Genomic DNA, 24,217 nt, shown 5'->3' with positions numbered 1-24,217 from the left:
GGGTTGCCCTAAAGGAAAAGGATCAGAAATGTTAGCTAAGGGCCGTACTGACACTGTCCAGCCAGCAGGTGGCGGTGGAGTGATGAGTGAGCATCACCCAAGGCCCAAGCCTCCTCACCTGTGCTAAAGGCTTGGCTCCACTATCTGGTAGCAGTAGCGGGTGCTTATCCTCCATGCTCCGCTTGGCCAATGGGTTACGTAGCGGTTGGCTTTAGTAAAGCAGCCCTGGAGAACCAGCCATAGAAGGAGCTGTTCTGCCATTGAAATGAACCCCGCAAGAGCCTGCGTCTGAGAAGTCATCGGTTTATTGTTTGACAAACATGCGACATTTTTACACACAGTTTTATGGAAGTTTCACATGGCGAGTCTTCACCCTCGGAGCCAGCAAGGCACTGAAATCGACGAGGAGCCCTGCTTGCCACCAGTCAAGCGGTGTGTGCGGAGAAGGGGAAGATGAGTGGCCCTTCTCCGTCCCCTTCTAACCCTTTTCAACAACCCGCAAGGAGAATGTGGTCCCACAAACCAGAAAAGTTGGTGAAGGAAATGAAAAGCCTGTTGCCCGACCCGAGGCAGCGGCTCTTTGGCTAACTTGGACTGACACAGGAAAGACCCCCTGTTTTGCTCTCTCGTTGATTTGTAATTTCCCCATTGGGCTAGTTTTGATGAAGTGGTTGGTTTTATGCTCGTTTCATTCACCATTTGGCCATCACGGTGAATGCCTTTGTTTCTTAGAGTTATTGGAACGTACGTCTGTCGTGCGCTGCTTTAAATCCAGATGCTTGTCTGGTGACGCCTCCCCCCCCACCCCCGAGCAATTCCTTGGCTTTATTTGCGAATCTCTTTGCCAGCTGTAAGTGGCCAGAACTCTGCATTTCGTGTCTTCGGCATGCTGAGTTGCTGCAGGATATCCTGGTGCCGTTTGCTCAGGGGGCTGGTTGGGGGGCATTGTATGCATCACCTTCCATCCCCAACGTGAAACACCAACTTCCTCGCCTCAGGGAAGCATGTCACCGTCGGAGCCCCCAAGGGCAGCTGGCGTGGGCACAGTCTAGGTGCCTGGAGGAAAGGGGAGCGCACCGAGGAATGGAGAACTGGAGCGAGGTCTAGGGTGAGGCTCTGTCTTCACGTAGGAGAGACTGAACCTTAGTGTCTGAGAGGAGGGGGTCTGTCGCAGCCATGAACCATGGCTATGGCCTTTCCAGCTCTCTGCTCTGGGAAGCTGCGTTTTCCGGAGCCTGAGAACGCCCCACCCGGGCTGCGATGGCCGAAATCGACTTTTGAAGCGGAAAACGGCAACCTGGGATGTGGAGGCTGAAATCGACATCCGGAGCCCAAAAACATGCCCCCTTCTCCCCCGGGCTGCGATGGCCGAAATTGACTTTTGAAGCTGAAAACGGCGTCCCTGGCCCCAGAGGCCGATATAGACATTCGGAGCCTGAAAACAAGGGTCTCCTATTGATGGTAACAGACTGACCAGGATTCTGGCCTGGAAAACCATCCCATAATATGTGCCTCACTCCCCCGTTGTATCCTCCACGCCTTCGCGTGCTCTCCTGTTACCAATGACTTCCCTGAGAGCAGCGAGTTCGGTTCCGCTTCCTTTCTGGGGCCCTGATGCACTTTGCAAGGTTCGGGGACTCCCTACATGGCCCCCCTGCCCTCAGGTGGGTTTGGTGGTTCTCCCGCTGGGGTTTGCCACGTCTGGCTGGCTGTGTCTGAGCTCTGGAGTGGCCGATCCAGCCGTGGTAATGGAGCCGCTGGCGTGTGGCTCTGCAGGGCCGGAGGGGGAGACCCTCGTGCTGTAAGATTGCCTGACCTCCATGCCAGGCTTCTGGTAGTTCTCCAAGCTGGTCTGGATGCAGGGCCACCCCCTTTTCATGGTGACTTCACTGCGCCTTGTGCGCTCGCCATGGGCCACGGCTGCCTGGCTGAGCCCCAGGATACGGCGCCAGTGGGGTTCTGACTTTGGGCATGGGGCTCCTCGCATGCCCGCCCTTGTCTACAGCCCTGGGCATTTCGGCTGTGGACTGACGCCTGCTGCCCTCCCTGCCCCTTCCCTCGGCCTTGCCTCTCCTCTGCAGGCTGCTTTGTCTAAGAACAGCGCCGTTAGTTTTTGTCTCTGCCCATTTACCTCTCCCCTCGCCGACCAGCTTTCTCTGGCATTTCTAATGCACCCAGGGCATCTCTGCCAGCTGCTGCAGCCTCCCTTCCCCTCCGCAGCAGTCCTCTCCCTCTTCCCCAGCTCTGGTTTCTTGCGTCCTTGCAGGGGTATTGGGCCCAGTTTCTTTTGCTCTTAGCTCTTCGCCCATTGTGCCTGTGGCCAGTGCTCAGCTGGGGAAATGGCAGCGGCCAGGCCTGGCTCTGCAGCCGCCCTCGCTGTTTTCTCAGCAGCCGGACCAGTGTGGCCTCACTGGCTCTTGGCGCCCATCAGACTGCGCTGGGGGAGGCCGCCGACGGGCACCGGGCAGCAATGGGTTTGCATGGTCCCCGCAAGGTCCCATCCGTCCCTGCTCAGTGGCCGGACAGTTTGTTCCCATGCGATGGCGGGGAGGACGACTGACCAGGAAGACCTGTTCTCCCGCGGTGCCTCCCCCTGTCAGAGCGCAGAGCCACGCCGGCCCGCTTTCCCCACTTACGGCTGCACTGAGCGGCTGCCCCGGGCATCAGATGTAGGCAGCTCTTTAACGCTTTGGTTACCATTGGCTTTTGGCTGTTTTCCATTTCCTCTGGCTTTTCCGTTTGCAACGGGCACTGGGTGTGCCCGCGCCAGCCCCTAGAGAAGTAAAACTAGAGGGAATCTTACTGGCCACTTCAAATCAGTTGTGCCCCAGGGATTTGCCGTACCACGGAGAGTCCACGTCCTCCTGCCCCGGAAGAGCCACAACTGGCTCTTGTGCGTACACGTGACACGTAGCTTCCGAGAGCATCACACCCAGCAACGAGCTCAGTCACGGCCTGGGCCGGGTTTCTGAATGAAATTTACGTTCCTGGCAGCAGGGGAGACGCACAGGCGGGGAAGGTGCAGCCGTGCCAATGTAGCAAATGAGGTTTGGTTGAGCCCAGTGAACGGAACACAGCACGAGGCTGGGGCGAAATTCAAGGCCGCGTTCTAGGAGGGGCCGTACTTGTGCGAGCGGCGCTGTGAAGGGGGAGCAGCCGTCAGAAAACAGCCCTGCCCCCAAGCGGCACTGGCTACTAATGCAGTGAGGGAGGAGGTAAGGGAAATCCTAGCTCCAGAAGCGGAGTCGTGGCTGGCTGCAGGCCCCACTGAGACAAACGCTCACTTTGAAGCCGGCTAGCATGATGGAGGCAGGAGAAAGAGGCTAATGGTTCTACAGACTGTGCACGCAAGTGTGGGTGGGTGAGTGCGAGGGTCACTTTCCTCTAGGAACATTGCACAAGGAAAGCTACTTCAGAACAGTCTTGTAGTGCCTAGGGTCCTGGCGCTAAGACAATACAGTGCGACCCAGGTGCCACGGAATTGGTTTAAATTGCTGTGGAATAACAGGCACTCTTTTGACGTGTGTGTGTGTGTGTGTGTGTGCTGCACGACAGCCGTGCACAGTGGTAGTGGATGTGGAGTGAGTTCCATTTGCGTTGTTTTCTCACTTAATGCACTTCTAGGTGACACTGCTGAGCTGACAACCCACAGGTTATGGGACAGTAACAGGACTGTCTTGTCCCCACACGTTTCAGTTTCCACAGCTCTTGTCTAAAGCCGCAGCATGTTGAACCAACAGTGGGTGAAACAAAAACTTTAAACTGTGCATGTGGCTGCGTGAATATATGCTCTATATAAAATGTGTGTACACAATACATAAAACAACATCCTCCTTACCAAGAGAGGCGTCCCTTTTTAGAAGCCAAGGCCTCCCCATGCTCTCCCCAATTCAGCACCCCCTTTCCTTCTTTACTCATATATACCGGCTGCATCTAGACTGGCAACTTGCCAGCTGTCTACACTGGCCGCTTGAATTTGCGCAAGAACACTGACGACCTACTGTATGATCATCAGTGTTCTTGTGCAAATACAATGACTCTCCTGTTCAGGAAAAAGCCCTCTTGAGCAAATGCTTTTGTGCAAGAGGGCCAGTGTAGACAGCTGAGAACCGTTTTGTGCAAAAAAGCCCTGATGGCGAAAATGGCGATTGGGCCTTTCTTGCACCAAAACCGCGTCTAGATTGGCACAGATGCTTTTCCACAACAAGTGCTTTTGTGAAGCAGCGGCCGTGCCAATCTAGACGCTCTTTTCCGCAAATGCATTGGCGGAATATCATGCCAGTCTAGACGTAGCCACTATGTTCCCTAATACAGCGCAATCAGGTATTGAAAAATACAGCGCACGCTTTTGCAGTGATCTACAGGAGCAGCCAAACGCAGGCTGCCATTTTGGAGCGGGACCGGTGGGTGGCCCCCAGGTACCGTGAAACCCACCTGAGGTACTGCCCATGCTCCAACAGGTGTGTCCCAACACGAATGGGATTTTTTAAAAAGAAGCCGTTCGCTCCGCAAGGGCAGATGCAAAATTGTGGCCGCTGCTAACTACCATGATTGGAATCCCATGGGCTAGTCATGCTTGGTGAGGGATAGTCATAGGGGCTGTGTCTACACTGGCACCATCTTGCACCAAAGTGGCTGCTTTTGTGCAAAAACATGCTGCCTGTCTACACTGGCGGGGAGTTCTTGTGCAAGAACACGGACGTTCTGATGTGTGAAATCAGGGCTTCTTGTGCAAGAACTATGATGCTCCCGCTCAGGAATAAGCCTCTTGTGCAACTGTTCATGGGCAAGAGGCCAGTGTAGACAGGCAACATGAATTTCTTGCGCAAGAAAGCCCGATGGTTAAAATGGCCATGGGAGCTTCCTTGCAAAGAGAGCGTCTACACTGGCATGGATGCTCTTGTGCAAAGGCACGTGCCAGTGTAGCCGCTCTCTTGCACAAATACGTTAATGCAAGAACTCTTGTGTTAAAGCGTATTTGCGCAAGCTCATGCCAATGTAGACGTAGCTTGAGTGTTCCCGTATAATCTTTATAGCAGCTGTGACTCCTGTACCGTACTCTTGACAAAAAAGCCAGCAAAGTATTCAAGCACGATGCCCTACGCCGTTAGAGTCTAAAAACCCTTTCAAGCCGTTGCCAGCTAGCGCACTAGTTCTGCACCCCCGCCCCTTGTGCATGGCTTAAGCTTGTGAGCTGCCCAAGTGAGCCTTAGGGGGTGAGTACACTGTCTCGCCATGTGGGGGCTGGGGTGGTGCCCCAACCACATGAGCTAAGAGGGGTGTTACAGTGCCCACGAACCCGCATTGCCCCGCTGCTCAGCTCCCTCTAACGCTATCTAGGGCGAGAACGGCAGCGCCAGCACAGCACATGCTGGGTTTGTACCTTCTACTTGTATCTTCTACTGTACAGGTGGCACTTTGTGTCCCCGCTCAGGGCCTGGTTTGCTACAGGCGTCACGGAACGTGGAAACTAGCTGGACTGTTGGCGTGTGGGGCGCTTTTTGGTACGTTTACAAATCTACAAAACCTAAAGAGCCCACCCTCCTGCCAAAGAACCAAGGCCCCTACATTTCAGCTGGCAAGAAGTCGTATACACATGATTCAACTTCCCTTTCTGGGGGGGACCTGTGGTTGGCAATTTTAATACAGTACAATAGCTTACACCCCCCCCCCCCCAATAGTACGGTTCAGTGACAGCTGGCAAGAGTGATGTGGTCTGAACAGCCCCGCCCAGCCCGCCCGTGAGACACACAGCTCCTCCCCCTCGGCAACGCAACGTGTTTCGTTAGGAAGCTAACCAATAGGAAGCAACACAACAAGCGTGTGGTAGCAAATGGAGCTGACCAATCCCGCGCTCTGTATTAGCAAGAGCACCCGCCTTCACTGGCTGGCGGCTCCTGTGGCTTGTCCAACTTGATGTCAACCACTGCGGGAGGGAAGGCGGGTTAAGGAAGATGATGCTGCGGGAGGCAAACCTGTGCGCCCGCCACCCTGCTGTCCCGGGGTAGGGCTACAGGCCGCGTGCCGTGACAACCGTGCACAGTCAGGCGGCCACACCTCCCGCGTGCTAACTCCGCCTACAGCCGCTGCTGTCCAGCCACACACAGCGCAGTGCTAGCAGTGTCTTACAGCTGGGGGGGGGGGGGGTGCCAGCCACACAGCTCTGCTGTACCCATCAAGCTCCCCCCCCACCTCCCCGGCTCAGGAGGGCGCCCCCCCACACACACACACTTGACGGGGCAGCAGAAAGCGCCCCCCCCCCCAAGCCTGGCGCATGGCACCCAGTGGCAGCATGGAGCGGGGTGCAGGACACCGGATGCTAATTAGCGTCACACCTCGTCCCGGGAGCCGATGCCACGTCCCAGGAGGCAGTGTCTGCTGCCCAGTAACAGGGACAGGAGTCACTAGCTGCAGGCGGCGTGACCCAGCCTGGCTCCAGGCGTGATGGCCGGCCCGTGTGCCTGGCAGGGCGGGCGGGCGGGTGGTTCTCACTGCCCCCCACGCCGGGGTTAGCTTTCCTCGGGGTGGGGGGAGGGTGAGGCTGCGGTGGAAGGGGCATGTACTGCGCTGAAACCACCTGGCTCCTGAGCCGACCTGCGGCTGGAGTGAGGCGTTTCGTAGTCAGCCCTCCCCGGAGCCCACCCATGGCTGTGACTCCCACAGCGCCGCCCAGACAAGGGCAGGCTCGGCCCAGGCATGGGCCCCTCGGTGCCACCTCCTGGGGGCGGGGGCAGAGCCCTGGCACTGCCGCGTCACAGCTCCCGGGCTGGCTGCTGCCCCACCCCGGCGCCGGCCAACGCGCCTCCTGGCCCGAGCATGGAGACGAAACCAGCAACCCCCCCCCCGCAAGTGCATCTGGACCCCCCCCCCAGATTTTCCATTGCCCCCTTCACTGGCTGGGGGCTCCCCGTCGCCATCAGTAACCATGGCAACCGGGCCTCGCCCCGCTGGCCTAACATCCAGTCTGGGAGCAAGCACAGCCCAAGGGGCCCGTTCCCGCCCCAAGCCCAGTCTGCAGGGACAGGGAGGGGGGACTTGCAGGATGGCTGTCTGCCCCGGGGCCTCACGCCGGCGCCGACCTGACCCCGAGGCCAGCGCCCCACACTGCAGCCTAAGGGGGCCTACGCCAGGGCTGCTCTGTCGCCTCCCTGCCCCCTCCACTCCCAGTCTCGGCCCAGCCCTTCCCCACCGTCCCGTCAGCCTGAGCGTGGCACTCTAACCCGGCCCGCCCGCCCCCAAAGGGGAGTAGCGCCCCTGGAGAGGAAGCCTTTGACATCAACATCCCTTTACGGGGGGGCCCTAGGACTTGGGGCGTCACAGTCACAGCGCAGGGGCCCTTTGAACCCTCCCTCAGCCCAGGGCCTGCTCGCTCCCGTGGCTGTGAGCACCGCTGCTGCCCTCGCTCCATACCACTGACCAGCTGCGAGCGCGTGCAAACAGTGGCCGGGGCTGGCAGTGAGGGGGGGGCAGAGGTCCAGTGGGGACACCGGCTACTATCCCCCCTGCACAGCGCCCTGTGGGACAATTGGCTGCTCCCCCCCCCGCCCGGCCCCCGCGGAGTCACGGCTGCTGGGCTTCATTTACAGCCAGGGAACGGAAGCGTCCTGAGCTCCCGAATCTGCTCCTGGGAGGGACGGTCACATGAGACTCGCGGCGTTAGCGCTCCCCTGCTGGGGGCGGGGGGGCGACGCCCTAAAGGGCTGGTACAATGAAGCCTCTGAAAGCACAGGGCCCTGCCCCCGCCCAGGTGGGCAGCGGAGAGGCGCTGTACTGCCAGCTTTCTGAGAGACACGGCCAGAGCTTTGGCTAGGCAGGCCCCTGCTGACTTCACTAAGGCTCGGCCCGACTCCTGTAGGGCTGCAGGGGACTGCGAGCGCTCCGGCAGGCTAGCCCCCTCCGTAAAGGCCAGGCCAAGTAAGCCGCGCGTACCCCCGCTGGCCTGGCTGTGCACCCCTGCTGCCAGGCACAAGCCCTGGAGTCCTGGCTCCGTAGCATTAGAAAGCTGCAGCCTCCCTCCTGGGCAACCGCCGTCTGCATCAGCGTCCCTTCTCCCAGCTCAGCGTCCTCGGTCACTCGACCCAGCCCAAGGAGTTCCTTGCGAGTCTCTCTCCGTTTGTGGTGACACTGGGATTGTGACGGGGGGGACCAGGCCCTGTGGTCCTGCCACACCTCACCCCAGAGAAGCCCTAAGTCCTCCAAGCAGGCTAGGGGGGCAGCAGAGGAAACAACCCCGCAGGGGCCAGGAAGCCCTTAGAAAAGGAGTTGGGGGCCCAAGCAACAGTCGGCTCTTCTTGAGACCTCGAGGTGTGCAGAGCGGGTGACTGGCTGGCAGAGAGAGCAGCACCATGGACAGCTCTTCGTGGCCAGCTAACCCAAGACTTCAGAGTGAGGGTACAGCCTCAAAGGGGCCCCCCAGAAGGCCGGGAGACGGGCCTGCGGCCGACGTGCACCGCGGAACGGTGGTTTCACTGCACGCACGGTGAGTGCCATTCGGCCGGAGTTGCTGAAGAGGTTTTAACAGAAGATAGCGTGGGCAGACGCACTCAGTCAGGGGCGAGGGGAGGGGTGCGAGAGGGGAGAGCTGGGTGTGGCAGGGAAGTTGTCTAAAAACACCAGGAGCGATCACGGAAACCGGTAAGATAGGGCAGGGGGAGGCCAAACAGCCCTCAGCCTCCACAGATGCACCGGTGTTGGATACAGGTCCTGCCCTCTGGAGTCTGAACCCTCTCAAGGGACCAGCTCCCCGTTTATGGAAGAGAACTCTCTCCCGCTCCCGATTAGCAGATAGCGGCTGCACGAGTAGCTGAGGGGGAGAACAGGCCGTTCTGGCACACACGGTGGCCCCTTGCACGAGTAAGTCCCCACCCACGGGAGGGAGGCGTTCACAGCCCACCCTGCCAGGGGACGGGACAGAAACGAGCAAGAGATGCTGGTGGCGTTCGCTTCCGCCTGCTCTGTGAGGTGGGGGCTGCAGGAGAAATGGGTTCAGAGGCCCATGCGGGGCCTTTGCACAGAACTCTCACATGGGGGCTAGGGTGCGAGCTATGGGCTTGGAGCACACCCTGAGCTCACACAGCTCAAGAGTACCTATGCTCCGGGCACACACACGTCCGTGCACATGGCACCCGGCAGGCTCCGAGCCTGCACTCATAAGGCAGTGCAAGGATGCCAGGGGGTCCGGGTACTGTGCTCTTTCAGCCCTCGCTGCAGCCCAGGGCAAGCTGGTTGCACTGGGGCGTGTTTCAGGGCAGGGCTGAGCACGAGCCTCAGTTTCCCCTGGGGACAACGTACTGACCTTTGAGATCGGTGGCTGACCAGTGCTATGGGAGAGCTAGGCAGTTTCATTTAAAAAAAAAAAGGATACTTCCTTCTTTGCTCTTCTCTTGAATGCTCTCCATGCCGGGCAGGGCAGACGCGACCCGTCGGAACAGCTGGCGCAGGGTGGAGACGAGAGAGAGAAGGGATCTGTCACTGAGGGTCAGGGTTTGGATCCATAGCCATCATTTTCCAATCTGTATTTGATACAGCTGAGAACAGCAACGCTCGTGAAGTCCAATGCTGGTGAAGCAAGGCTGGGGGCTGAGAGATGTGTCCCTTCCACACGGGGGTCACCACCCAAGCCAATGGGCAAGGCCTTGTTCATGGGAGAAAACTCACACTGGTGTAACTAAATGGATTTAAAAATCGCTTTATACCAATTTATCTTAATCCAGTAAATAACGAGATTCAACTAACCCCATGCAAACACGAGTGAAACTGGTTTGAGTACAGCTACGCGATGGATCGGCATCAGTATAAAGGAGCAATTTAGTAATGTGAGCAGGGTCTGAACGAGTCCTCCCCGGACAGCTAGCTGGGAGGGGCAGAGACTTCAGGAGGAAACGCGATTTCCATGCCCAGAGAGCCAGCAGACTCGGGCCGGTGTGGGGCTACCAATCATTCTAGGACCGAACGCAGGGCAGTGCCAGCGGTTACCAACACTGTTGTCTTTCCTGTGTGAATAGAGTGGAGCCGGGCTGTGCTTAGCCAGTCCCAAACCCTCAGCTGAGAGGACCTCGTTAAGCTGGGGGCTCAAATGCCAGAGCCCTGTGAAAATAAGGGGGGGGGGCATCCCGGCCTGGAGGTGGGGCCTCTCCCTAGGGTCCCAGGTCTGAGTTAAGCTCCCCCCTGGCCCCCGTCGCTCAAAGTAAGTATGTAAACACGCTGCCCATGCTACAAACCTTTGGCTCGCTATGTGAAAAAACCGAATTTCTTCTCAGGTCATTTCTAAGGCGTCATTTACTTTAGAGGATTCGTTACAGGGGTGCGGCTCACATGGCCTTTGTGTATCCCCTCTCCGGGGTTTCCTACGTTAAGGGCCAGACGGGTTCTGTTAGACTGGGCTGTGATCCTCGCTGTAACTTAGCAAACTTGCATCGGCTTTGCTGCTGCAGCTGTAGAGCAAAAGGCCAAGGCCAGTCCTTGGGTTTCTCCCTCCGCTCGTGCTGTGCTCCACTGTTCCCCGTCCGTTACGCTTTTCAGATCCTCAGTCAGGGCTCTAGATAGAGGCCCCGGGGCTTGTTCCCCAGAGGTGCGAGCGGGGACACACAGCCGGGTTTGCTCATTTGCTCTAGTGAGATATTTACACCCCCCTCCGGTCCTTACTATTGGTTAGTGCAGGATGGTAGCACTTACGGCTCCGGCCAGGGCCCCTCTGCAGTCATAACAAAGTCCTGCTCAGCCCCCTATTGCGACGAGCAGCCGTCTGCGTGGGGCCCAACACGTGTGACCCCGGTGTTTTGCCTGCAAAAGCCCCTAGCGCCTTGCCGTTCTGTCCCTCCAGAGGGCACCGGGAGGAATCTGCGTGCGCTCTCCGAGAAACGAACGCGGGGCAGAGGGGAAGGCGGGGGAGCATCCTGCTTGCTAAGCCAGCAGAGACACAATCCTGCATCCTGGATGATTTTCAGTGGCCTCACTGCAGCCTTCGTCCACGGTGGAGACCTACCCCTGCCGCAGCGCCTGGCCGCTGGGCTGGGGATCGTGCGCCCGTTCTCGCTGGAGCAAGGCTGCCCGTACCTGTTTTACATTGTAGCCAGTCTTCGCACTGGTCTCGATGAACATGACGCTCAGGTCCTTGGCCCGCTGTTCTCCCTCTTCGATGGTGATCTGCCTGGGGGGGGGGGGGGCAGAGGAGAAGGGGAAGCTGTAAGGGGCTGGGGAGGGGCAGTCTGGAGGAGAAAGGGGGAGAGAACTCCCGCTCTCCCCGGCCCGTTTCCTCGCCCCTCAGCGCGCAGCGTGTGGAGGCTGCAGGTCGATAAGCGACGGGCTCCTCCCACAGATGCTCCCGCGGGTGGCTGGGCTGCCTGGCGGACAAAGTGCCCGCCAGAGGGTTTCAGCAGGAGGGAGAGTGGGGGAGCCAGGGGAGGCCCAGCCCGGTCTGATCCCGCTTTGAACATCTCCTGAGAGTGGGGCCTTATCTCAGCATCCGCAGCCAGGCGGGGCCTATTTCGTGGGCGGAGCTTGAAAGAGTCACACCAGGGCTCCCCTCCCCCGATGCGAGCCCAGCTGTGCGAGGGAGCAGGCCAGTCGTGCAAACCCCGTCTACTCTGTGCCCCTCGGAGCGGCCTCCAGGCTGGGAACCTGCCTTCTGCGCCCTGGGCACAGTGGTCACACGGATGCACCGGGCACAGGCCGCCCCGGGGGTTAATGGATACGGCGCTGGCCCCTGCCTACGCTGGGCTCAGGTAACAGGCTCCATCAGCGCTGAACCGCACTGGCCTCTGCTCGATTCCAGCCCAGCGCCTTGGAGCGGCGGCGGGCGCGAGTGACCACAGGGACGGATCCCCTCCTGCATGGCTGAGCGGTGGGAAAGCAGCCTCTCCAGCCACGCCGGATCTCAGCTCCCACGCCAGGTACATCTACAGGGCCCTCGGACACCCGTGGGGCTCTCTGGTGGGGGCACCCTATTGGGGACCTGCAGTTCTTGTGGCACGCCAGGCAGACCCCAGGCCCCCAGTGCCTGGGAAACCGAGGCACCCAAGTTCTGCCACCAGGCCGGCCAATCTGGCACACTCAGTATTTCAGAGCCCTCCCTCTGGCACCCCTGGCAGCGCGGTGACCGGGCACAGCCTTCCAGCCAGACCGGGTCTCTCTAGGCTACGGCAGGGCATCCGCTCGGGGGCTGCCGGCCTGCAAGGACCCCCGCCCCAGCTCCTCCCTTACCTCTTGTCTGCCAGGTCGGTCTTGTTACCCACGAGCATAATGATGACGTCGCTTCCCCTCTCTGTCCTGACATCGCCAATCCACTTGGCCGTCTGCTGGAAGGAGTTGAGGTCTGGGGGCGAGGACAGAACAGGGCAGGTGGCTGTGAGAAAGGGCTGGCGTCTGCCACGGGTTTACGCTGGGGCCATGGAGAAGAGAGCCGGATTCTGGGTCGCTCTGGACACGGGTGGGAATCCCCGGTGGCCCTTGGTAGCTGACTGCGCGACTGAGCATCCTAGCGGGAACTCAGGCCCACACCTGGGCTCCTGGGGCCCGTTCGGATCACTCCACCTGGGAACGGTTCAGAGAAGGGCAGCTCAGGAGAGCCGGGGCAGGGACCAGCTTCCAGACACGCAGAGAGACTGGAGCAAGTCAGCTTCGAAATGGGACAAAGGCCTACGAAACGCCAAGCGGTGGGGAACGGGACTGCGGAAGTGGCCAACACAACGAGCAGCCCTGTGGCGCCTTGGAGACCAACACACACATACATATGTTATCAGGAGCTCTCGTGGGCTCAGCCCACGGCCCCAGATGACCTCGAGACGGACGTGTCCTTTACCCTTCCACGCAGTACAGACACCAGAGCTCGCCCCGTGAAACGAGCAGGCAGATTTACTGTGATCACGAGGAAGTGCTGTGTCACAGAAGAAGCAACCTGTGGAACTCACTGCCAGGGGATGCTGAGAAGGCCACAAGTCTACCGGGGCTCACAACGGCATTGAGTAAGCACGAGAAAGAGGTGCACCGATGGCTTGTGGCCCAGCGGGTCAGGGCTGGAACCCCGGCCTGACTGCCAGAAGCCAGGCATGCACGACAGCGCGGACCACTCCACATTCCCCCTGCTCCGTGCACTGCCCCAGAAGCTCCAGTCCGGGCCTCGGGGGGAGACGGGATCCGGGGCGATACGGCATGGGGCTGCTCTTGGATTCCAGCCCCACAGCACAGTGCCCTTGTCCGGCTCCCCACCCGCAGTGCCAGGGACTGAACGCTGCCTAGCAGGCCAGCCCTGGCACGTTTCAGGGCGCCTCGGGAACCGGGGGAAGGCAAAGTCACAGAGCTTGGCTGGACCTGTATGCAGCCCAAGTTCTAGAGAACTCGAGGCCCCGCGCTGGAGCCGACTCCGGCGCCCTGCCCTGTATTTCTCCCTTCTCAAACAGTGGCCCACATCTGCACCGGGCAGCAGCCACCCCAGCACCCAGCCTGCCCCCCCATGGGACGGAAAGCACCACTCACTCGTGATGTCATAGACCACCACGGCCACGGTGGAGTCACGAATGTAGCTGGGGATCAGGCTGCGGAACCTCTCCTGGCCCGCCGTGTCCCAGAGCTGCAGTCGGACCTGCCGAGAGACGAGCCATCAGCAGGCGGAAGAGCGAGGAAGGGGATTTGGGTGCTGAAGGCAGAACAGGAGAGGGGTTGGGGTGGAGCCCGGGGGAGATTAGTGCCAGTAAGACGCCAGCTGCCAGCTTCCCCCGGCTGCACTGGGGCCTGCTGGCGGGAGCTGCCCTTGATGCCCCCATACGAGGGCTGTGACTGCGCCGAGCACTTGTGTGGGGCAGGGCGAGAGCCCCGGCCATTGGGTGGAGGGAGCAGAAGGGCAGTGGCGATGGAGGGAGGAATGGGTGTGTGGGGCGGGGCGGGAGCCCTGGCCGTGGGGTGGAGGGAGCAGAAGGGCAGTGGTGATGGAGGGTGGAATGGGTGTGTGGGGCAGGGCGGGAGCCCCGGCCGTGGGGTGGAGGGAGCAGAAGGGCAGTGGTGATGGAGGGTGGAATGGGTGTGTGGGGCAGGGTGAGAGCCCCGGACATTGGGTGGAGGGTGCAGAAGGGCAGTGGCGATGGAGGGAGGAATGGGTGTGTGGGGCGGGGCGGGAGCCCCAGCCATGGGGTGGAGGGAGCAGAAGGGCAGTGGTGATGGAGGGTGGAATGGGTGTGTGGGGCAGGGTGAGAGCCCCGGACATTGGGTGGAGGGTGCAGAAGGGCAGTGGCGATGGAGGGAGGAATGGGTGTGTGGGGCAGGGTGAGAGCCCCGGACATTGGGTGGAGGGTGCAAAAGGGCAGTGGCGATGGAGAGAGGAATGGGTGTGTGGGGCGGGGCGGGAGCCCTGGCCGTGGGGTGGAGGGCGCAGAAGGGCAGTGGCGATGGAGGGAGGAATGGGTGTGTGGGGCGGGGCGGGAGCCCTGGCCGTGGGGTGGAGGGCGCAGAAGGGCAGTGGCGATGGAGGGAGGAATGGGTGTGTGGGGCGGGGCGGGAGCCCTGGCCGTGGGGTGGAGGGCGCAGAAGGGCAGTGGCGATGGAGGGAGGAATGGGTGTGTGGGGCGGGGCGGGAGCCCTGGCCGTGGGGTGGAGGGCGCAGAAGGGCAGTGGCGATGGAGGGAGGAATGGGTGTGTGGGGCGGGGCGGGAGCCCTGGCCGTGGGGTGGAGGGCGCAGAAGGGCAGTGGCGATGGAGGGAGGAATGGGTGTGTGGGGCGGGGCGGGAGCCCTGGCCGTGGGGTGGAGGGCGCAGAAGGGCAGTGGCGATGGAGGGAGGAATGGGTGTGTGGGGCGGGGCGGGAGCCCTGGCCGTGGGGTGGAGGGCGCAGAAGGGCAGTGGCGATGGAGGCCTCTAGGCTCCATGCGCAGGGCTGGAACCAGCTGGGTCAGTGTGTCGAGCAGCCGGAGCCCCTGGGTGCACCCGCATGGCTGGGGGCTGAGGCTGACCTGTATCGCCGGGGGCTTTGGCTCCTACGGCCACCCCACCCCAAGGGGCCCCCTGCCCAAGGGAGGCAAGGCCCCCCTCAGGCCCCTCCCACAGCGAGGTGCCCGCTCAGGCTGGGGCGGAGGCCAGCAGAAAAGCCCCTTGGGAGAAGTCACTGTGCATGGATGCAGGGGGAGGGGATGTCACCCCCTGAAGCGAGCAAGCCATCTGGAAGGTCAGCCATTGGCCGCTCGAGGCAAAGGGCGGGTCCAGCTGGGGCAGGACTGGGCGGCATGGAAGGGCCAGTAGCCAGGGGCTGCCCAGAGCTTCCTTCAGCGGCTCGGCGGCCTCTGCCACTTACTGTCCGGTCTTCCAGGTACATGGTTTTCGATAAGAAGTCGATTCCGATTGTAGCCTGTAGGAGCAGGAGACAGGATGTGAGAGAACATAAGAACAGCCATATTACATCAGAGCAATGGGCCAGCGCCCAGGGCCCTGCCTGCCGACCGTGGCCAAGGCCAGGTGCCCCAGAGGGAGTGAACAGAACCGGGGATCATCACGTGATTCCCTCCCCTGTTGCCCATTCCCAGCTCCTGACAACAGAGGCCAGGGACACCCTCCCTGCCCATCCTGCCTAATTCTTTTTTCAACCCTGTTATAGTCTTGGCCTTGACAACATCCTCTGGCAAGGAGTTCCACAGGTTGACTGTGTTTTGTTTGAAAATACACTTCCTTTTGTTTGTTTCTAACCGGCACCATTTCATCTGGTGACCCCTAGCTGAGGGCCGGATTAGGAAGTCCTTGGCACACACGGTATATTTGTGAGATGTTGCCGGCTGCGGGCGCTTTGCTAATCAGCTGGGTGACAGCTGAATCTCTCCTGGGTAGCCCCCAAGCGCTCAGCTTCCAGGGAACGCTGGACCCAGGGCATTGGAACAGCCTCTGGGGGGGATTCCTGCCTCTCCAAAGGGTTCAGGCTAAGCTAGCATGTGCCAGGGCTGCCCTCTCCTCTCCCAGCCCCTGGCTGAGCGCGTGCACCTGGACTCTTTCTTTAGGGAGGGTCTGCGCGCCGAAGAGAACAAACCCTTCTAGGGTACAGATCCAACGGGCCTCCCTCTGCGCTGTCCCCCACGCTGCTCCCCCTGGAATAGAACGGAGCCCCCCCGAGGTCCCCTTTGCCCAGGGCTTCATGTCAAAGTCCGGCCTAGTCTGGTCTGCAGTAAGCGCTCGGCAGTGAGCTGTCCATGGTACTGCCCTGGCCTGGCCTGTCACGCCGGCTGCCCGCCTGCTGCTGCAAAGGGGAACTGCCTGGCTCTGTTCCCCAGCTTCCCTTTGTATGGCCTTCCTGGGCCCTGATTGGCTGGTTCCCCTGCAGCTATTCTAGCCCACTTGGAGGACCTCTCTATAGCCCTTTCTGGGGCACAGCGTGGCAGGACCACAAGGCGTCCAGCAAGGGACCTAAGGGCTTGGTCTACCCCCTCACAGGGCATCAAGGTCTGACCCCTTGTGAGTGTTGGCCAATGTGGTACAGCCACTCCTCTCTCTATGCCAGCACCAAGGAGCCTTCACGAAGTGCACGCCGCCCAGGGCAGCTCACTCCCGCCCGTGGACGGAAAACGCCTCTGGCGGGGTCACGTGCAGACTGGGCAGCTCCGCTTGCACGTTCGCACGTGGGCTCCTCTGCAGCGGGACACGTGCTGTGATCAAACCATCCCCCTCAGCTGCACGACGCTTCATCTCTTTCCCCCGCGCCTGGGTCGAGGGCTGGCCCCTACCTCTGGGGGGGACGCCAGCGAAAGGGGGGGACGCCAGCGAAAGGGGGAGGCTAGGCTGAGTTACATTTGCTTCAGGGGCTACAGGGGGATGTGCTGACCCCGACTGACACGGCTCCCCAGTGAAGCTAATCCAGGGCGGCTCTAGTGTACAAGGCAGCGCTCGGGCATGAGGAATTTCGTCCTGATTCCCCTCACGCTGGTGATCCCCCAGCCGGAGCCAACCCAGAGCTCAAAGCCAGCCTGTAAAAGTCCAGCTGCAACCGCAGGCGGGCGGGAATCCCATACAGGGCTCAGACTGACTCGGTTGCCCACAGGCGGCAGGGCACAGGTAAAGCCAGGAGCCGCCCAGGGGCACAGCATCCGCCAGCGGAAAGCCCCCGGCAGCCAGCTTGCAACGCCCGTGCCCACTGCGCTGCCCTTTCGGGGGGCTAGGCGGGAGCCTCCCCCAGCCGACACTGCTGAGTCCCATTCATGCAGAGACTCGGCTGCAAACACGTAGGCGCCACGGAGAATAAAGGGCCCCTCAGTGTAGCCCTCGGTGCTGCACGAGGGGTCCCCAGGGGGCTGGTGACACGCCTGCGTGGAACGTGGCCGGGCCTGAGGGGACAGCCGCTGCGCTGGGGTTAGCGTCACTCCCGGCGCGGGCGGGCGAGGGAAACGACTCTCACCTGGTAGGTGTTGTCAAAGCTGTCGTACATGAACCTTGTGATCAGGGACGTCTTCCCAACTGCGAGAGGAGAAGGAACAAGGGATCAGGGGGAAGCGTCCCACACAGGCCCGTCGCTTCTTGTAAAGGCCTCAGGCGAGAGGTGCACCCCTGCAGACCCCTGCAGCGAGCAGCCCGCCGACCGGCTGGGCCCCCGCAACATCCCAGCACCGGGCGCCCTGTCGGCGTTCCTGCTTGCCCGACGTGAGCCGGGCCGAGGCCTGTGGAGAGCCCGTGTGTGCCGGTCACGCGCCCGAGAGACCTGCCAGGCCAACAGGGGCTCTGTGCTGCGTGCCCCCCCCACCAGAGCCAGCCCCAACATGCACCCCCCCCACTGGCCATAGCCGGCCCCAACGCGTGCCCCCCCCACCGGCCAGAGCCGGCCCCAACGCGCGCCCCCCCCCCACCGGCCAGAGCCGGCACCAACGCGCGCCCCCCCCACCGGCCAGAGCCGGCCCCAATGCACGCCCCCCCCCCCGGCCAGAACCGTCCCCAACGCGCGCCCCCCCCCCCCCCCCACCGGCCAGAGCCGGCACCAACGTGCACCCCCCCCACCGGCCAGAGCCGGCACCAACGCGCGCCCCCCCCCCACCGGCCAGAGCCGTCCCCAACGCACACCCCCCCACCGGCCAGAGCCGGCACCAACGTGCACCCCCCCCACCGGCCAGAGCCGTCCCCAACGTGCACCCCCCCCCACCGGCCAGAGCCGGCACCAACGTGCGCCCATGGGCCAGAGGGTCGGGGAGAACAAACCAAAGCACCAGCACTGGGATCTGCACCAGCAACAGTGATGTGCTGGCATGAAGGCTCAGAGCGCTCCTGCTCCCCTTGAACAGCCAGTCTGAGCCCTGCGTGGTCCCCTGGCCCACCCTGGACGTGAGCAGGAGGCTCCTCCATGGGCGCCAAGCTCCCCCACACCTGCTCCTTCTGCAGCGGGAGGGAGGCCAAGGCGCAGAGCTTTGGGGAGCACATCAGGTTGCTGCCGGTTCCCAGCACCTCCTGATTCACACCCCTTCCGGGGCCACCTCATTAACCTCCTGTGACGGCGTGTCGGGGTCCCCCGCCTCCTGCACTCTGTAGTGGCATGAACCGACTCCCCCAGCCAGTAGAACAGGGGAGTTTATTGCTTCTCCACGATACAGCACCGCACAGATGGAATCTGGTTACAGGAACTGGGCTAGGAGGCCTCAGTGCCCCCCCTTGAGATGGGGGGTGGCTGGGCCCTGCAATCCCCGCCCCCTCCCTAGCTCCTTCTCCCCTGCTTCCCAGACCGACACTAACTCTCCTCCAGCCCTGCCCCCAGCCAGGGGCGGCATCCCCCTTCCTTTGTTCCTCTCCCTGGGGGGTGGCTGGTCGGACGGGTTGAGAGACCTTTGCCTAGTGACTCATCCCCTGCCCTGCTGGGCCGTGCTGCAGCCAGCAGCCAGTGGGGGTCACCCACAGCCCACTGCCCAGCACAGCAACCAGCAAGGTACCCCCCACTACATCACACCTCCCCAGGGGTGGGCCCCCACGGCTGGCTGGCACATTGGGGGACGAGTTCTAGGTGACATGGGGGCTGGCCTATTTCTGACCCCTCATCCAATCACGCCTCTGGGCCGCGTGCACGGGCAGCGGGCACTAGACGGGTTCTCTGCGCCACGCGCCCCTCGAGCACAGCTCGCGCTCCCGGCCCTGTTGCGTCATTTGTTGCTCCCCAGGCCACTGCAGCTTGAGTGCAATGCCCCCTATGCTTCGGGGGAGGGGCCAGGCCTCAGCCCCACAGATAGCACACACTTACACCCCCCATCCCAGGAGCCGGGCTGGGCCTGCTTAGACCCCCCGTCCCTGTACCCACAAACACCAGACACTTTCCACCCGCCACCGCCCAGGAGGCAGGGCCCTTGGCTCCATGAGGCTTGTTCAGCCCGGGCCCAGCGAGGCGGGGCCTGTGGAAGTAGCTGCAGGTGCCGCACGTGCCCTCGGAGCCAACTTCGGCCTGCCCGGGCTGCCCTCCCCCAGCACATCCTGGCGTCGGGGCGCTCGGCTCTGAGTGCTGCTCTGCAGAGGCCGTGTCTCACCGCCAGGACTTCTCCCCGCTTGCCCCACGTTCGAGCCCCTCGGCCCCAAGCTGCCCCAGCCCCGCCCTGGCCCCTCGCCTGCCCCTGCTCCCATTCGCTCCCCTGGCCCCCACCGCGCGCCTCACTGCAGCCGGGCCCCGCGGCCAGCCACCTCCAGGTCCCCGCCACGCACACCCAGCTCTCTGTCCAGGCAACCCCCAATTCCTCCCAGGCCAGCCTGCGTCTCCCCACCTCATCCCTCCCCATTCCCTAAACCCACAGCCCCCTGCCGCTTCCCCCAAAGCCACGTCCCCCTCCGCACAGCTCCTTGCTCAGCTTCTCCCAGGTCCTCCCCTGGTATCTGGCCTCTTGTCAGACCCACCCCAATCCCCGGCCCCAGTCTCCATTCCCGGCAGCCTGGGCCCCTCTCCCCAGCCCCGCTCCAGAGCCCCCAGAGGGAGCCTGGGGAGCAGGCCGCGGTGGGATGGGCGCCAGGGCTTCTGCCTCCATCCCCTGTAGCCTTAGAGCCCAGCCAGGCCCCGTAGCAGCATTTCGACACCACAGAAACGCTGCCCTGAGCCAGACCCCCGATGGACCCGCTCCCTCCGCACACCTGCTCCCCGCCCCAGCCCCGCACGCCCGGGCCCTGGCACCGAGAGGCCGCGTCTCCCGCCCGATCCCCACACCCGCAGAGCCCGGCTTCCCACTCCCCTGACAGCGCCGGGCAGCTGCCCCCAGGCGCCAAGCGCCCCTCGCTTTACCGGCCAGGTCAGCGCGCCTGCCCCGCGGCCGCTCCCAGGCCCCGGGCTCCGGGCAGCACCACAGACAGCGGCAGCCGCCGCACACGTGCCGGCAGGCGCCCGGGCGCAGGGTCCCGCTGTGCCCGGAGCACTCGGACGGGTGGGGAGCGGCCACAGGAGATGCCCGGGGCCCTGCCGCCGCCCCCGGCTCTCCCCCCGCCCCGGCGCAGCGGAGCGGGCGCTCGGCTCCTCTGCACGACCCGTGGGTCAGACTGATCCCCGCCGGCATGTCCCTGCCCTGGCGACAGCCCTCCACGTGGCGCGGGCGGGGCCCTTCCCCCTTGCTGTACCCTCCGGGGGCTGGACACCGCGCCCGTCCCTGAGCGCGCAGAGCCGGCCCCGCCTCGCCGCCTGCCACTGCCGCGGGTCCCCGGCTCAGCCTGGCGCAGCTTCCGCACGCGCTGGCTGCCGGGGGCCGGGAGAGGAACGGGGGGGGGGGGGGGGTCACTCCTGCAAGACTCTGCAGGCCCCGATTCTGCAGGTCCTGGCGGGCCCGGCCCGGCTCTGTACATGGAATCCCGCCGGGGTCCCTCCAGCGAGCCGTCCCCGTTGGGAGTCCGGGGGAAACGCCAGTATCCGCCTCACAGCCCGCGGGGCGTTTCACGGGGGCGGGGAGGGAGCCAGGCAGCGCCGGGCAGCGCGCACCGGCCACACGCAGCCCCCCGGCCCTGCTAGCAGGTGGGAAAGGGCCGCCCCACGGCACCGCCCGCAAGCACTCACCCCTGCCCGCCGGCGCGCGTCAGGACGGGCCGCTGCCGGGGAGCCGGGCGGGGGGCAGGCGGCAGGGAGCCACAGGGCGCGGCGATGCGGCCCGAGGCCTGGGGAGGGGGCAGCGCAGAAGCACCTGCTAAGGGGTGGCGAGGAGCCGGCTGATTCCCGGCGCAGCCCAGCTGCCCGGCGGGCGAAGGAGGGGCGGGGAGCGCAGGGGAGCCCGGGGAGCGCTGCGGGCCAGCCCGGCTACGCTGCCGGAAAGGGGCGCACGCAGCTGCCCTCCCCCTCCCCTGGCCAAGGCCTCGTGCGCTCCAGCTGCCTGTGCGGCTCCGCCCGGGAGAAGCCGCGTCCAGGACTCCAGCGGGTTTCCAAGCCCCTGGGAAGCGGCCACGGGCTCCAGGGCTGCGCCGGCCGGGGCTGACCCCCCCCCCCCCCCGACTTCCAAGCTGGAAGAAGTCAGGCCCGGGGCTGCCCAGACACCCCCGGGAGGCAGGCGAGCCGGGGCGGGGCAGCCCAGAGCCGGGAGCGAAAGGGGCAGACAGCGGCGCCGCGGCCAGGCGCGCTTGTTCCGAGGGGGAGACCTGAGCGACTGGACCCTGCATGTCCCGGTGCAGCCAGGGCCCCTCGCTCCGCGCCGCGTCCTCAGCCCGGCACCGAACGCTGCCCCCAAACCCGCCGAGCCCGGGGGCTCCTCGCCCCGCCCGGGCTGCTGGGGCAGCCGGTGCGCTCCAGGCCCCGCGGCGCGGTTCCCACGAGCCCCCCCCGCACCAGGGCAAACCCGGCTCAGCCTCCCCCGGGGAAGCGGCGCCGGGAGCCCGACGGGACACTGCGGAGCTGGGAGCCCGGCCGAGAGGGCCCGGGGCCGCTCGCAGCAGACTCCAGCCGGGACCCCGCGGAGCCCTCCGCGCCCCGGGCCAGGCGACTCCCGCTAGGCCGGCCCCGCCCCTCACGCGAGCCGGGCTGCACCGGGCGCTGCAGCCGAGGGATCGGGGGCTCCCAGCGCCAGCTCCCCCGGGCCCAGGGCCCCAGCCAAGACCCCTGGGACGCGAACGGCCGAGCGCCCCGGGTTCCACCTGCTCCCTCCCTCCGCTGGCCCCGCCGGGGCTGGAAGGCGGCAGGTGGCGAGCCGGGCACAGGAACAGGCCATTGCGGGGCCAGGTCTTGCTGCCCCCCCGCACCTGCCAGGGGGTTATAGCCCCGGGGGGGGGCGCAGCTCTGGCTTTGGCGAGCCTCAGGTTGCATCTCCCTCGTCCAGCCCCCGCCCGGCCGTGCCGGGAAAGCCAAGGGCCAGGCCCCCGAGCCAGTGCCCCGCCGCCCGGCCAGTGCTGTCGGGCCCAGCCACCTTCCAAGATAAAACGGGGCGAGGCCCCTGCTCCCGCCCCCCGGCCCGCTCCGGTTCACACGGTGACGGCCGCGGCCCGAGCCGGCCAGGCCTTGGCACGGGCGGGGTGCGGGACTCCATCGCCCGGGGCCGGGACTCACCGCTCTGCTCGCCCAGGAAGACCAGCTTGAATTTCCGCAGCGGGTTGCCGAAGTCGCCTCCCGCGGACATGGTGCGGCCGGGCGGGGCCGGGCGCCGGAGTCGCTCCGAAGCGAGGGGGGATGCTGCGGGATCCGCTCCGGTCTCCGCTCCCCGCCCGGCGCCTGCGCCCTGCCTCGCCGGCCTGATGTCATGCGGGAGCGGCGCCAGCGCGGGGCGGGGGCTGCGGGCACGGCGGTGGGGGGAGGAAATCCCCCCCCCGTGGGAGAATCCAACCCGCCCCGCCCGCATGCCATAGGGGTGCGCCCCCCCCGGGACCAGCACGGCCTGGGGCGGGCGGGACACCCCCCCAGCAAACAGCTGGTCTCGGTGGGGCTCTGCCCCTCCAATGAGCCTGGCTCGCTCCATGCAGGGCCGGACGCCAGGGCCCCTCCCGGTCCCTTCCAGTTCTGTGCCTCTGGGGTGGAGCACGTCGTCTGGGCACCGCCCTGGGGACACCGGCTGGGCTTCTTGGATGTGGCCACGAGCCACCGCAACTCCGGGGGGATGTGCCCCGTGAGCGCTGGGCAGGCCCGTCACCGAAGGCACAAAGGGGAGCGGGGCTGGCGGGGGCTGGGAATAAGCCGGCGGGAAGGAGCCAGGTGGCTCGGGTGCCCTGGGAAAAGGGACAGAGGGTCACAATGCCACTGGCAGGTGAACCCGCCCTGCCAGCCTGGGGGTCCCCCCGCACCCGCTTCCCAGGCCCAACCCTGCTCGGCTTGCACTCCAGGGCAGGCCCCTTCGTTTTCTTACTGGGGCGTCTCCTCGTTTACACCGTGACAGGTGTGCAGCTCCTGGCACGGCCCCTGAGACGCTGAGTCCCCCTGGGCTTGCCGGTCCCCCCGTAGCACTGACAGCGTCAGCAACAGCCGAGGGGCCGACCTGCTTGCTGGCCTTGTGAGACCCAGCGTGTCAATCCCTCACGGGTCCGGGTCTGGAGATGAGACGTCACAGTCGGGTCCTACTGGCAGTTTGGCTGTCGGGCAAGGGGCTAACAGGCCGCAGAGCTACGGCTGGCACCTGGGTTTGTGGAAATGCTGGGTTTGTGGCTGCAGCTCCTCTGCCATTAGCTACACGCAGCCACTGGGCTTGTGAGTGGGCCTCGCAGAGGCCCCCAGGGCGGGTGGTGAATTTCCTGGGTCACCAGGTGTGGGCTCACGGCGGTTCCGTGTTGGATAGATGGAGAGGAACCACCAGACACCGAACCCCTGGTTGCTGCTGGCTGCACCTGGCCAGAGGTTACACCTCCATAGTAAGTCAAGTTACCACCGTTCTTTGCCGTAGTCGACTGGACCCTGGCTCTGGTTATGGGCACTCCAGGCTCACTGCTCCCAGCTGCTCTGAGTCTGGTCCCCAGCGAGTCGCACGCGGAAGCAGGCCGCACGCTCAGTGAAAGGCCAGGCGCACGACCCTGCCGACTGCAGTTTTCCCTCCCGCTGCTGCTGGTGAAGGGGTGTCCAGGCTGCCCCTTGCTGCCTGTTGTTTCCCTGCAACGTATGCGGCCAGTCTGCCCCGGCACTTCGTAAACGGGAATTCGGGCCCCGGTGTTTCCTCCCAGCACTTGCAGGTGTCCTTCCGGCAGTAGCACATCCCGCACGGTGCCAGCCGGGAAAAGAACCGACACGGGCAGGGGATCCGGCACTGCACTCGGGGCTGGCGGGTGCTCACACCCCAGGGTGCTGTGGGAAGAGGCCTGGTCTTTCCTCCCTGCCCAGTTTGCGGCCAGGACGTCCACTCGCTCGTTAACGAGA

The 24,217-nt window shown here is 64.0% G+C and overlaps 1 protein-coding gene across 2 annotated transcripts; it reads right to left on the bottom strand.

Annotated features, from left to right (window-relative positions):
* Positions 1 to 289: 289 nt before the first annotated feature.
* On the bottom strand, positions 290 to 22,667 carry RAB6B (RAB6B, member RAS oncogene family). Of its 2 annotated transcripts, XM_075937215.2 has the most exons (8): positions 22,430 to 22,633; positions 17,360 to 17,418; positions 15,278 to 15,331; positions 13,474 to 13,579; positions 12,202 to 12,313; positions 11,056 to 11,149; positions 9,365 to 9,431; positions 290 to 5,926 (listed from the first exon to the last, which is right to left on the bottom strand). In XM_075937215.2, the coding sequence occupies exons 1-8, from the start codon at positions 22,497 to 22,499 to the stop codon at positions 5,862 to 5,864; spliced, it is 627 nt and encodes a 208-aa protein (XP_075793330.1). In that variant the 5' UTR covers positions 22,500 to 22,633; the 3' UTR covers positions 290 to 5,861. The 2 variants fall into 2 exon arrangements, with proteins under 2 accessions (XP_075793330.1, XP_075793329.2); XM_075937214.2 differs by lacking the exons at positions 290 to 5,926; positions 9,365 to 9,431 and adding an exon at positions 9,449 to 9,667 and having other exon boundaries at positions 22,430 to 22,667.
* Between the last annotated feature and the right edge of the window lie 1,550 nt (positions 22,668 to 24,217).

This window comes from Pelodiscus sinensis, chromosome 10 (assembly GCF_052426305.1).
Source record: "Pelodiscus sinensis isolate ZL-2025 chromosome 10, ASM5242630v1, whole genome shotgun sequence".
NCBI classification, from domain to species: domain Eukaryota; kingdom Metazoa; phylum Chordata; order Testudines; family Trionychidae; genus Pelodiscus; species Pelodiscus sinensis.
The sequence above is the reverse complement of the archived record's forward strand: the minus strand, read 5'-3'. Positions and strand labels throughout refer to the sequence as shown.

Coding starts and splice junctions, on each gene's coding strand:
- RAB6B (XM_075937214.2), bottom strand. CDS start 22,499: ATGTCCGCGGGAGGCGACTTCGGCAACCCGCTGCGGAAATTCAAGCTG. Junction 11,150..12,201: donor ACCGACCTGGCAGACAAGAG/GTAAGGGAGGAG, acceptor CCCCCCCCCCAG/GCAGATCACCATCGAAGAGG. Junction 9,668..11,055: donor CTGGCTACAATGTAAAACAG/GTACGGGCAGCC, acceptor AAATCCATTTAG/TTACACCAGTGTGAGTTTTC.